General features: G+C 41.8%; 1 protein-coding gene across 5 annotated transcripts in view; it reads right to left on the bottom strand.

The window, feature by feature from the left end:
* The window catches only part of LOC128703811 (bis(5'-adenosyl)-triphosphatase enpp4-like), a 260010-nt gene that overhangs the window by 46170 nt on the left and 198803 nt on the right, over nucleotides 1–15037 (bottom strand). Inside the window, exon 7 of one of the 5 annotated variants that reach the window (XM_070103753.1) lies at nucleotides 11776–11906. The exons of the other annotated variants lie outside the window; for them this stretch is intronic. Coding sequence (XP_069959854.1) covers nucleotides 11821–11906 — 86 coding nt within the window. The 3' untranslated portion in view covers nucleotides 11776–11820. Of the gene's footprint in view, nucleotides 1–11775; nucleotides 11907–15037 lie in introns of those variants that run through there. 5 annotated transcript variants of the gene reach the window in all.

The following is a 15037-nucleotide window of genomic DNA, read 5'->3' on the forward strand; positions in this document are numbered from 1 at the left end:
TACATTCTCACCTGTTCACTTGTGTGCTTTCACCATATGTTTTTACCTGAACATCAGCAGCCGCACCAACACCCATCCTCCGTCTTCACCCTAATTGAAGCACCCTCACCCATACTCCCCGCCACTTACCAGCAGCATGCACTACACCCACAGACCCTGACCCCTTTGGCTATCCCCTCAACCACACTTCCTCCAACTACCATGCCCACACCCCTCCTGGACCTCATGCCCCCTCACACATTTAAACCCCCAAACAGGTATAGAAGATACAACAAACTGGAAGAGCAACGTAGGTTCTGCCCCCTTATCACCATTGTGGATGTGGGATAGTGACTGACCGACAGACTCCAATCTGAAATCTGATTAACCCTTTCACTTGGACAACGAAATATGGATCCCAGGTTACAATCTGTACAGATGCGACAGAGTGAACAGGGAAAAGGAGGGGGGGCGGCTGGCCTGTATATCGCAGTCACTAATTTGCACAGAACTGCTAAATGCCTATGATGTAGCTGAAGTTTTAGCAGTAAAAATTGAGAACCAAAATCTAGACACTGTGGTAGTTTACAAGCCTCTGGATGCAATGTCCGAACAATTCCAGGAACAGCTGTTGAAAATTGACCACTGTCTGGAAAGTCTTCTAGCTCCTGCCCCCAACATCTTGCTCCTGGGGGATTTCAAGATAAGGCACCTAAAATAGAGGAACATAGCAAATAATGCTGTAGTAGTGATGACACCAGGAAGCAGCTCAGATAATAACAACTCACACACACGAGCTTTTAAATCTCGGAACAAAATTCACCTTAACCCTTAAACGGTCCAAACAGATCGACGTTCAGATTCGTAGTGCTACAAAAGTAGATCTACTTCTTTTTACATATTTTCAAATATAACAAAAAAAAAATGTAGATAAAAGTTTTTTTTTACACGTTTTCAAATGTAAAACAAAAATGATCTACATTTTTTTACATACTTTCAGATGTTGAAAAAACGTATATATACGTTTCGACCGTTTAAGGGTTAAACCAGCAAATAATAGAGCCTACTAGATTGGAGAATACAGTGGACCCTCGCCTAACGAACGCATCGCACAACGTTAAATCCGCCTACTGATACATTTTAACGCAAAAATTTGCCTCGGCTAGCGCTAAAAAACTCGCCCAATGCGATTCGTTATGTTCAAGATGCGTCCACGTGTGGCCTGAGCGTGCCTCACTTGTCCCGTGGGTGCCCGTGTTTGCAAGCCAGCCACCGCAGTCGCATCCAAACATACAATCGGAACATTTCATATTATCACAGCGTTTTTAGTGATTGCACCTGCAAAATAAGTCACCATGTGCCCCAAGAAAGCTTCTAGTGCCAACCCTGTGATAAAAAGGGTGAGAATTAGTATGGAAATTAAGAAAGATTTTGAAGGGTTTGGGGCTAACCCTGAGATGCCGATGCCAGTTGTGGAATCCATTGTGCCTACTTCAAAGATTAAGGAAATGTGTGCAAAGTGGGTTGAACTGCAAACCTTTATGGATGAAAATCACCCTAACACAGCTATTGCAAGCCGTGCTGGTGACTATTACAATGACAATGTTATGGCCCATTTTAGACAAATCTTAAAGGAACGGGAGGTACAGAGCTCTATGGACAGATATGTTGTGCAACAGAGGTCCAGTGACTCTCAAGCTTGTCCTAGTGGCATTAAAAGAAGAAGGGAAGTAACCCCGGAAAAGGACTTGACACCTCAAGTCCTAATGGAAGGGGATTCCCCTTCTAAACATTAACACCATCCACACTCTACCCTCCTCCCATCCTATCAATCATCACCAGATCTTCAATAAAGGTAAGTGTCATGTAATTGTAAATGTCTTCTTCAGTTTGTGTGTATTAAAATTAATATTTCATGTGGTAATTTTTTTTTTGTTTCATACTTTGGGGTGTCAGAAACATTAATTTGATTTCCGTTATTTCTTATGGGGAAAATTAATTCGGCAAACAATAATTTCGCCTAATGTTGAGCTCTCAGGAACAGATTAATATCGTTAGGCAAGGGACCACTGTACACTGGACCTCATCTTCACTAACAATGATGATCTAATACGAAATGTCACCATATCAAAAAAATATACTCAGATCACAACATAATCAAGGTTCAGACATGTATGCACGGAGCCCCAGACTGACAAAATGTGATCAGTCATGAGGGAGCCTTCACCAAATTCAACTTCAATAACAAGAACAAAGTGGGACCAAGTAAACAAAGTCCTAAATTATATAAGCTGCGAAGATAGCCTAAGCAACACAGACCCCAACTTATGCCTAGAACAGATTAACTCTGTGCCACTCTATGTATGCTCAAGGCATACTCCTTTAAGAAAAAGGAGAACAGTGGACCCCTGACATTCGATAAATCCGACATTCGATGCATTTTAACGCAAAAATTTTGCCTCGACATTTGATGGAAAGATTTGAAAGATTTAAGAATCGCAGTGGCATACACAGTGTGGTAAGGCATGGTGAGGCTGCCAGTTTGGACCACAAAGCGGCTGAAAAATACGTGCATGAATTCAAGGAGTACATAGAGGCTGAAGGATTGAAACCTGAACAAGTGTTTAATTGTGATGAAACAGGTCTGTTTTGGAAGAAATTGCCAAGTAGGACCTAGATTACTCAGGAGGAAAAGACACTCCCAGGACATAAGCCTATGAAAGACAGGCTTACTCTTCTGATGTGTGCCAATGCTAGTGGTGATTACAAAGTGAAGCCTTTATTGGTGTACCACTCAAACTCCCAGAGCATTCAGGCAAAAGAATATCCTCAAGGCTAATTTGTGTGTGCTGTGGAGGGCAAACAGTAAGGCATGGGTCACTAGGGACTTTTTCTATGACTGGTTACACCATGCATTTGCCCCCAGTGTGAAAGATTACCTAATTGAAAAGAAATTAGACCTTAAGTGCCTCCTGGTATTAGACAATGCCCTAGGTCATCCTACAGACTTAGCAGAATGACTTTCTGGGGACATGAACTTCATTAAGGTCAAGTTTTTTGCCTCTTAATACCACTCCTCTCCTGCAGCCCATGGACCAGCAGGTCATTTCCAACTTCAAGAAACTGTACACAAAATCTATGTTTCAAAAGTGCTTTGTAGTGACCACAGAAACTCAACTGACTCTTTTAGAGTTTTGGAAGGATCACTTTAATATCCTCAATTGTATAAACCTTATAGGTAAGGCTTGGGAGGAAGTGACTAAGAGGACCTTGAACTCTGCTTGGAAAAAACTGTGGCCAGAATGTGTAGACAAAAAGGATTTTGAAGGGTTTGAGGCTAACCCTGAGAATCCTATGCCAGTTGAGGAATCCATTGTCGCATTGGGGAAGTCCTTGGGGTTGGAGGTTAGTGGGGAGGATGTGGAAGAGTTGGTGGAGGACAATGAAGAATTAACCACTGATAAGCAGCTAGATCATCTTCAACAGCAAGAGGCCAGACCTGAGGAAACTGCTTCGGAGGAGGGGATAGAGAAATTGAAGAAGTTGCCTACTTCAAAGATTAAGGAAATGTGTGCAATGTGGCTTAAAGTGCAAACCTTTTTTGATGACAATCACCCTAACACAGCTATTGCAAGCCGTGCTGGTGACTATTACACTGACAATGTTGTGAACCACTTTAGGAAAGTCATAAAGGAACGAGAGGTACAGGCCTCTATAGACAGATATGTTGTGCGACAAAAGTCCAGTGACTCAAGCTGGTCCTAGTGGCATTAAAAGAAGAAGAGAAGTAACCCCAGAAAAGAACTTGCTATCTCAAGTCCTAATGGAAGGGGATTCCCCTTCTAAACACTAACACCATCAACACTCTCCCTTCCTCCCATCCCATCAATCATCACCAGATCTTCATTAAAGGTAAGTGTCAATTATTCTATTGTTATTAATCTATTGTTATTGTTGTTATTGTAATTATTCTGTTGCATTAAACTTAATACAGTGAACCCTCGCCTAACGATATTAATCCGTTCCTGAGAGCTCATTGTTAGCCGAGTTAATTTTCCCCATAAGAAATAATGGAAATCCAATTAATCCGTTCTAGACAGCCAATCGTGTTATTTTGTTTTCATGAAATATACATTTCCCTACAAAGAAAACAATAAGACATGCACAATAACTACATAAATAAATGTTAAAATGATACTTACCTTTATTGAAGAATATTGATGAGTGATGAGACACTGTTTTTCCTGAACACTCTGAGATTTTCAGAGTGATACATGAGTAAAGGCTTCACTTTGCAATCCCCACTAGCATTACAACAAAACATTAGAGTTAGCCTGTCTTTCATAGGCTTGTGTCCTGGGAGTGCCTTTTCCTCCTGAGTAACGTAGGTCCTGTTTGGCATTTTCTTCCAGAACAGGCCTGTCTCGTCACAATTGAACACTTGTTGGGGGATGAATTTTTCAGCTTCGCCATGCCTTATCACACTGTGTATGCCACTACAATTCTTAAATCTCTCAAACCAACACTTGCTGGCCTTAAATACACCAATATGAGCACTAGTTCCAGGCATTTTTTCCTGTTCACCTGGGTGTTAGTTGACTGTTGTGGGTTGCATCCTGGGGGACAAGATTAACCCTTTGAGGGTTTTGGTCGTACTAGTACATCTTACGCGTAGGGGTTTTTGACGTACTAGTACTCATAAATTCTAGCGGCCTCAAATCTAGTGGGAGAAAGCTGGTAGGCCTTCATATGAAAGAATGGGCCTATGTGGTCAGTGTGCACAGTCTAAAAAAAATCCTGCAGCACACAGTGCATAATGAGAAAAAAAAAAACTTTGACCATTTTTTTGGAATAAATCAGCGACTTTGCAGTGTATTTTCGTATGGTATTTATTGTTGTATTCTAGTTTTCTTGGTCTCATTTTATAGAATGGAAGACATATTACAGAAATTGAGATGATTTTGACTGGTTTTACAATGAAAGGTGCCTTGAAATTGAGCTCAAAGTAGCAGAAATGTTCAATTTTTACCAAACTTCAAAAGTAAACAAATCGTGCCAAGCATGCAATACACGTCAACTGGTGAGTCTAATATTCTTTCACAAGTGCACCAATAATGTTTATACCATTTTTTACACTAATGCAGTAGTCTGCATAACAGTAAATCTTATATTTTTTGTGAGAATAAAAATTCAAAGTGGAAAGCAAAAGAATATAAGAGGGGCCTTGAGACGTGACTAATGAATAGAGGAAATGTCATTTTAGTGCCAGGAATGTCTTTCTTGTTTATTCTGGACCCTATTCAGAAATTGGCATCTTTTGAAATTTGTGTGAAATTGGCAAAATTGCTAAATTCTGACCACTGTACTGGATAGTTGAATTTCATAAATGGGTGGTTTCTTGCACCCATTCGATAGAAAAAATGGAGTTCTAGCGAAATATTCATGTTTTTTGTCGACTAGTACAGTGAATTTGGCCGAAAATGGGGCTCAAAGTGGGCAAAATCGCTGATGAGTAAACATCGCCGAGACCGCTAACTTTGCGAGAGCATAATTCCGTAAGTTTTCTATCAAATTTCAAACTTTTGGTGTCTTTATGATCGGGAAATGATTCTCTATCTTTTCATAAGAGAAAATAATTTTTTTTTTTTTTTAAATTTGGCCGACCCTGAGAACGAGTTTCGGAGAGGGCCTGTTGACCCTCAAAGGGTTAAGGACCCCAATGGAAATAAGTTACAGTCCTCGATGATGCACTGGCTTTCTTGGGTTATCCTGGGTGGCTAACCCTCTGGGGTTAATCGTTTCTCGGTAATTGTTTCACGTTAAGCCACACCAACAACACTCTCTCCACATCTTTTAGTACAGCTGATGGTGGTGCAGCAACAGCTGACTGTGGTGCAGCAGCAGCTGACTGATCCAGCAACAGCTGACTGGTCCAGCAACAGCTGACCGTGGTGCAGCAACAGCTGACTGGTCCGTCAACAGCTGACCATGGTGCAGCAACAGCTGACTGATCCAGCAACAGCTGACTGGTCCAGCAACAGCTGACTGGTCCAGCAACAGCTGACTGGTCCAGCAACAGCTGACGGTGGTGCAGCAGCAGCTGACTGTGGTACGATAGTATTTCTCACCCTTTTTACCACAGGGCTGGCACTAGAAGCTTTCTTTGGGCCCATGGTGGCTTATTTAGCAGTTACAAGCACTATAAACAATGGAATAATATAAAATGTATCGAATGTATGCATGCAACCAGCCACCCTGGCTTGTAAACATTGACGGCAAGGCAGCTGAGGCGCTCAGGTTGGACGGACAGGTTTGCGAGCAATCACGTTGGGCGAGTTTTTTATCGTTAAGCGGGCAAAATTTTTTACTCAAATGCTTCGTTAGGCGGATTTGAAAACGTTATGCGATGCGTTCGTTAGGCGAGGGTCCACTGTATTTCATGTGGAATTTTTTTTTTTTCATACTTTTGGGTGTCTTGCATGGATTAATTTGATTTCCATTGTTTCTTATGGGGAAAATTAATTCAACTTTCGATATTTTCGACATTTGATAGCTCTCAGGAATGGATTATCATCGAATGTCGAGGGTCCACTGTAGATGTAAAATAGAAAGAGACAGGCGCTCCCTTTACAGGCGATGGAAAAGAATAACAGAGCAGCTAAAAGAGGCCAATATATCTGAGATGTGTAGGGAAACACTGGTCAGAGAAATAGCAAACATCGAACTAAATATAGGAATTTTATAGGAGTCAGGAATTGCGGGAAAAACTAAAAGCCATAAATGAAATCGAAAGAAGCCCAAAGTACAGTGGACCCCCACTTTACGATCTCCTCCCAATGCGACCAATTATGTAAGTGTATTTATGTAAGTGCGTTTGTACGTGTATGTTTGGGGGTCTGAAATGGACTAATCTAATTCACAATATTCCTTATGGGAACAAATTCGGTCAGTACTGGCACCTGAACATACTTCTGGAATGAAAAAATATCGTAAACCGGGGGTCCACTGTATTTCTTTTTTTATTTCAAATCAAAGTTGAGAACAACATCCAGTATTGGGCCCCTACTTAAACAAGATGGGTCCTACACAGATGACAGCAAGGAAATGAGTGAGCTACTCAAGTCCCAATATGACTCAGTTTTTAGCAAGCAGCTAACCAGACTGAGAGTCGAAGATCTAAATGAATTTTTTATGAGAGAGCCACAGAATTTGGTAAACACAAGCCTATCTGATGTTATCCTGATGCCAAATGACTTCGAACAGGCGATAAATGACATGCCCATGCACTCTGCCCCAGGGCCAGACTCATAGAACTCCGTGTTCATCAAGAACTGCAAGAAGCCCCTATCACGTGCTTTTAACATCCTATGGAGAGGGAGCATGGACACTGGGGTCGTCCCACAGTTACTGAAAACAACAGACATAGCCCCACTCCACAAAGGGGACAGTAAAGCAATAGCAAAGAACTACAGACTGATAGCACTAACATCCCATATCATAAAAATCTTTGAAAGGGTCCTAAGAAGCAAAATTGCCATCCATCTACATACCCATCAATTACACAACCCAGGGCAGCATGGGTTTAGAACAGGTTGCTCCTGTCTGTCCCAACTACTGGATCACTACGACAAGGTCCTAGATGCACTAGAAGACAAAAAAAATGCAGATGTAATATACACAGACTTTGCAAAAGCCTTTGACAAGTGTGACCATGGCATAATAGCACACAAAATGCATGCTAAAGGAATAACAGGAAAAGTTGGATGATGGATCTATAATTTCCTGACAAATAGAACACAAAGAATAGTAGTCAACAGAGTAAAGTCTGAGGCGGCTACGGTGAAAAGCTCTGTTCCGCAAGGCACAGTACTCGCTCCCATCTTGTTCTTCATCCTCATATCTGATACAGACAGGGATGCAAGTCACAGCACAGTGACTTACTTTGCAGATGACACCCGAATCTGCACGACAGTGCAAGGCTCCAGGCGGACATCAACCAAATCTTTCTATGGGCTGCAGAAAACAATACGAAGTTCACCGATGAGAAATTTCGATTACTTTGATATGGTAAATGTGAGGAAATTAAAACTTCGTCAGAGTATAAAACAAATTCCAACCACACAATAGAGTGAAAAACTAACTTCAAAGACCTGGGAGTGATCATGTCAGAGGATCTCACCTTCAAGGACCATAACATTGTATCAATCGCATCTGCTAGAAAAATGACAGGATGGATGATGAGAACCTTCAAAACTAGGGATGCCAAGCCCATGATGACACTCTTCAGGTCACTTGTTCTATCTAGGCTGGAATATTGCTGCACACTAACAGCACCTTTCAAGGCAGGTGAAATTGCTGACCTAGAAAATGTAGAGAGAACCTTCACGGCACGCATAACTGAGATAAAATACCTCATTACTGGGAGTGCTTGAAGTTCCTGAACCTGTACTCCCTGGAATGCAGGCAGGAGAGATACATGATAATATACACCTGGAAAATCCTAGAGAGTCTAGTACCAAACTTGCACACAAAAATCACTCCCTACGAAAGCAAAAGACTTGGCAGACAATGCAACATCCCCCCCAATGAAAAGCAGGGGTGTCACTAGCATGTTAAGACACAACACAGCAAGTGTCAGGGGCCCAAGACTGTTCAACTGCCTCCCAGCATACGTAAGGGGGATTACCAATAGACCCCTGGCTGTCTTCAAGCAGGCACTGGACAAGCACCTAAAGCTGGTACCTGACCAGCTGGGCTGTGGTTCGTACATTGGATTGTGTGCAGCCAGCAGTAACAGCCTGGTTGATCAGGCCCTGATCCACCATGAAGCCTGGTCACAGACTGGGCCGTGGGGGCGTTGACCCCTGGAACTCTCTCCAGGTAAACTCCAGGTAGTACTATGGCTTACGAGCCAGTGTTGGTGCCATAGTATTACACCACAATTCTAGCGGCTTCCAATCTAGTGGGAGAAAACTGGTAGGCCTACATGTGAGAGAATGGGTCAGCGTGGTCATTGTGTGCAGTAGGAAAAAAATCGGGGAGCCAGTGGTGCATTGTGAGAACACCATTTCAGTACGTCTCATTTACCATGCCTCGCAGTAAGACACTCCTCACTCCCTGGCAAACTGGGACTCTTCTTTTCTCAAGTGACAGTTGTAATACAGATGAAAGTGTCATTGAAGGTGAATTTCATGGTTTTGAGGGGTTTGTGACAAAGTAATGCCTGGCAGGATACCAGAAATAGTGCTGAAAACCCAGATGACCCTCAACCTTCCACCTCAGGTGCTGGCCCATCTTGTTCACATTCAATTGTACCAGAACAAAAGAGGAAACTCACGTTCCCCCATGTCCAGGATTCAGATGTGAGCAGTGTTGATGATAATGATAGTGATTCAGAATTATAAGTGCTTGATGATAATTCCAGTAGCGACAGTGAAGAGGAATATTCTTCAATGAAGTGTCAATATATACAACGCTACATGCGTTCTGGTAGTGTGCCATATGCTATTCCAAGAGGAGAGTACATCTCGGAGTGCATCCCATGGACCCACACCAGCAACAGATAGTGAAAATGCCGATGATACTGTTACAATTGGGATGGATAATATGCATGTGGCATCAGGTGGTAGAGGTGCCATGCGCCATGAGGCACCAGCAGCGACCCATGCTGGTATCCATACTGCTGACTCAGCACATCCACAACAAAGGCCACCCTCACACACCCATGCACAACCACAGCCTGCACAACCACAAGTCAATATCCAGTACCTATCAGCAGACTGCATCTGGGATTCACAGCATGGTGCCAATTTTGTTCCCAATCCCCATCACTTTGATGAAACTCAAAGTGGAATACGGCCATCTTGTACACTTGATAGTAATGCCACTGAACTACAATGTTTCGAGTTATTCTTTGATGAACCCCTGATGGAAATTACTGTCAGGGAAAGCAGCACATACTTTGATTACACCATGACAAACACAATTGTTTCACCAAGATCACACCTACACCAGTGAAAAGAGACAACTGTGGCTGAGATGTATCTGTTCTTTGCCACAATAATGCTTATGCCACATATGTATAAGCACACTGTCACATCATACTGGTCGACAGACCACCTGATTTCAACTCCAGCTTTCAGTGATATAATACCTGTGAATCGATTTGTGCTACTGTAACGTATGCTACACTTCTAAGACAAAACAAGGTTCTGAAGCTTGGGAGTGCCCATAACCCTAGTACTTATAAGTTAAATGATGTAGAACTTAGCCATACAGATTGCGAAAAGGACTTGGGGGTTATGGTGAGCAGCAACCTTAAACCAAGACAGCAATGCCTAAGCGTACGTAATAAGGCAAATGGATTACTGGGATTTATATCAAGAAGTGTAAGCAACAGAAGTCCAGAGGTCATACTGCAGCTTTATACATCATTAGTAAGGCCTCACCTAGATTATGCAGCTCAGTTCTGGTCTCCGTATTACAAAATGGACATAAATTCGTTAGAAAACATTCAGCGTAGGATGACTAAATTAATACATAGCATTAGAAATCTTCCTTATGAAGAAAGATTGAAGACTCTTAAGTTACATTCACTTGTTAGACGAAGAATGAGGGGAGACCTGATCGAAGTGTATAAGTGGAAGATAGGTATTAATAAAGGGGATATTAATAAGGTCTTGAGGATGTCTCTCCAAGAGAGAACCCGCAGTAATGGATTTAAATTAGATAAGTTTAGATTTAGAAAGGACATAGGAAAGTATTGGTTTGGAAATAGGGTAGTTGATGAGTGGAACAGTCTACCTAGTTGGGTTATTGAGGCTGGGACTTTGGGTAGTTTCAAATCTAGGTTGGATAAGTACATGAGTGGGAGGGGTTGGATTTGAGTGGGACTTTCACATCAGAGCTTATTTCTTGGGTGGCATTGAGAATTGGGTTGGGCAAATGTTTTGTTAGTGGGATGAATTGTAAAGGACCTGCCTAGTATGGGCCAGCAGGCCTCCTGCAGTGTTCCTCCTTTCTTATGTTCTTATGTTCTATGTTCTGACAGAAATGACAGGCTATATAAGATCAGGAATGTGTTTATGTATCTAAAACAAAATTTCTGTATGTATTTTTATCCCTTCGGGAAGCTTGTTATTGATGAGTCTTTGATTCTGCTCAAAGGTAAACTGTCGTTCAAGCAGTATATACCAAGCAAGAGCAAACGCTTTGGTATAAATTTGTTTGTACTTTGTGACTGCTACAGAAGTCTTGTATTGGATATAATTGTGTACACAAGAAGTAATATGTTGCAAGATACCAGTAAGTTATTGGGTATCTCTGGTGATGTGGTTAGAACAATGACGGAACCATACAGGTCTCCCTCAACATTCGCGTTTTCAACTTTCGCGGGCTTCACACATTCGCGAATTCCCAACCGCCAAATTACCAGCCGCCAAATCGTATTTAAGTTTCCCGCCACCTGCGAGTCCCTACTACCCTCCCTCTGACCCCTGCAACTGGCAGCCAGCCCTCCCACCAGTGTGGTGTTTTGTTTGTTCATTATTTGCTATTAAACTACAGTATAAATAATGTAAACCCACTCATGACTGCATATTGGAATGGCTATTCGGACAGGTATTGGACGGAGACATCATGTGTTTACACTTGAACACAGCAAAGAATCAAACATTTCTGCTACTGCTAATAATAACAATAATAATAATAATAATAATAATAATAATAATAATAATAATAATAATAATAATAATAATAACAATAATAAATGTGATAGAATTGAAGAAAGAAATTGTACAAAAATATGAGGGAGTGGTTGGCACATTGTCAGTGTGGCTTTGTTTATGCTGGAGTGAGCACTAGTCTCCGTGCTCTTCCAAACATTTCACAATAATTCATTGTATTTGGTGCTTGTAGATTGAGTGCGACTGGAGTGGTAGAGGCAGTGGTTGAGGCAGCAGTTGAGGCAGTGGGTGAGGGAGCGGTTGAGGCAGCGGTTGAGGCAGCGGTTGAGGCAGCGGTTGAGGCAGCGGTTGAGGCAGCGGTTGAGGCAGCGGTTGAGGCAGCAGTTGAGGCAGCAGTTGAGGCAGTGGGTGAGGCAGTGGTTGAGGCAGTGGTATTTAATAACATACATGTTGTTATTAATAATAATAATAATAATAATACATGTTATTAATAATATGTTATTATTATTATTTATAACATGTTATTAACCCTTAAACTGTCCAAGCAGATCTATGTTCGCATGCGCGGTGCTCCAAAAGTAGATCTACGTTTTTTTTACATATTTTCAAATACATGTACAGGAGGGCCCCACTTATACGGCGGGTTAGGTTCCAGGCTACCGCCGTAAAGTGGAACACCCTTTTTCTCCACTTACAAATGCATACAAACACTAGATAACAAGTTTACACTAACATATATTAAGTTAGCAATAGAACCAGGCATCAAAAAACAATAAAAAAGTACAATACACACATAGTGCACTCATTACTTACCTTAAAATATTTATAGTCTTAATCTAGGGTGAGACAAGTAGTATTTATTGTAAGAAATCAAGTGTGGTATGTATGGTAGTCAGCCAGGCTACCATACCAGGCCACCCCACCCACGCATATTATTCTATGATATTTAAGCATCCCAGAGCGATAAAATGTATATACAGTTCACTCATTACTTACCTTAAAATATAGGGTGAGATGAGTAGTATTTATTGTAAAATATCAAGTGTGGTATGTATGGTAGTCAGCCAGGCTACCATACCAGAGAAAGAATGAGTGCATGAGAGAGGACAGGCGCAGAGTTATGTAAACAAACCAGGCGAAGGTAAGTTTTGTAAACAGTGTACACTTCTGGTTTGCGTACAAGTTACATTGTGTACAGGTTGTCTCTACATTGATACGGTAGAATAAATAAAGAAGAACACTCCCATTCTCATGTAACATCATTTTGAGAAGAAATGATGCTCTGAGTGAAGGCAATGGAAGTAAGTCACTCGGACTTTTTTGGGTTATCCTAGGTTCTCTACACATATGTTATTATGTATTTATGTTATGTATCGTGTTTATTATTTTTTTATTTTTTTTTATTATCATCACACTGGCTGATTCCCACCAAGGCAGGGTGGCCCGAAAAAGAAAAACATTCACCATCATTCACTCCATCACTGTCTTGCCAGAAGGGTGCTTTACACTACAGTTTCTAAACTGCAACATTAACACCCCTCCTTCAGAGTGCAGGCACTGTACTTCCCATCTCCAGGACTCAAGTCTGGCCTGCCGGTTTCCCTGAACCCCTTCATAAATGTTACTTTGCTCACACTCCAACAGCACGTCAAGTATTAAAAACCATTTGTCTCCATTCACTCCTATCAAACACGCTCACGCATGCCTGCTGGAAGTCCAAGCCCCTCGCACACAAAAACCTCCTTTACCCCCTCTCTCCAACCTTTCCTAGGCCGACCCCTACCCCGCCTTCCTTCCACTACAGACTGATACACTCTTGAAGTCATTCTGTTTCGCTCCATTCTCTCTACATGTCCGAACCACCTCAACAACCCTTCCTCAGCCCTCTGGACAACAGTTTTGGTAATCCCGCACCTCCTCCTAACTTCCAAACTACGAATTCTCTGCATTATGTTCACACCACACATTGCTCTCAGACATGACATCTCCACTGCCTCCAGCCTTCTCCTCGCTGCAACATTCATCACCCATGCTTCACACCCATATAAGAGCATTGGTAAAACTATACTCTCATACATTCCCCTCTTTGCCTCCAAGGACAAAGTTCTTTGTCTCCACAGACTCCTAAGTGCACCACTCACTCTTTTCCCCTCATCAATTCTATGATTCACCTCATCTTTCATAGACCCATCCGCTGACACGTCCACTCCCAAATATCTGAATACATTCACCTCCTCCATACTCTCTCCCTCCAATCTGATATTCAATCTTTCATCACCTAATCTTTTTGTTATCCTCATAACCTTACTCTTTCCTGTATTCACCTTTAATTTTCTTCTTTTGCACACCCTACCAAATTCATCCACCAATCTCTGCAACTTCTCTTCAGAATCTCCCAAGAGCACAGTGTCATCAGCAAAGAGCAGCTGTGACAACTCCCACTTTGTGTGTGATTCTTTATCTTTTAACTCCACGCCTCTTGCCAAGACCCTTGCATTTACTTCTCTTACAACCCCATCTATAAATATATTAAACAACCACGGTGACATCACACATCCTTGTCTAAGGCCTACTTTTACTGGGAAAAAATTTCCCTCTTTCCTACATACTCTAACTTGAGCCTCACTATCCTCGTAAAAACTCTTCACTGCTTTCAGTAACCTACCTCCTACACCAAACACTTGCAACATCTGCCACATTGCCCCCCTATCCACCCTGTCATACGCCTTTTCCAAATCCATAAATGCCACAAAGACCTCTTTAGCCTTATCTAAATACTGTTCACTTATATGTTTCACTGTAAACACCTGGTCCACACACCCCCTACCTTTCCTAAAGCCTCCTTGTTCATCTGCTATCCTATTCTCCGTCTTACTCTTAATTCTTTCAATAATAACTCTACCATACACTTTACCACGAATACTCAGCAGACTTATCCCCCTATAATTTTTGCACTCTCTTTTATCCCCTTTGCCTTTATACAAAGGAACTATGCATGCTCTCTGCCAATCCCTAGGTACCTTACCCTCTTCCATACATTTATTAAATAATTGCACCAACCACTCCAAAACTATATCCCCACCTGCTTTTAACATTTCTATCTTTATCCCATCAATCCCGGCTGCCTTACCCCCTTTCATTTTACCTACTGCCTCACGAACTTCCCCCACACTCACAACTGGCTCTTCCTCACTCCTACAAGATGTTATTCCTCCTTGTCCTATACACAAAATCACAGCTTCCCTATCTTCATCAACATTTAACAATTCCTCAAAATATTCCCTCCATCTTCCCAATACCTCTAATTCTCCATTTAATAACTCTCCTCTCCTATTTTTAACTGACAAATCCATTTGTTCTCTAGGCTTTCTTAA

Source organism: Cherax quadricarinatus, chromosome 87, assembly GCF_038502225.1.
Source record: "Cherax quadricarinatus isolate ZL_2023a chromosome 87, ASM3850222v1, whole genome shotgun sequence".
NCBI lineage: Eukaryota > Metazoa > Arthropoda > Malacostraca > Decapoda > Parastacidae > Cherax > Cherax quadricarinatus.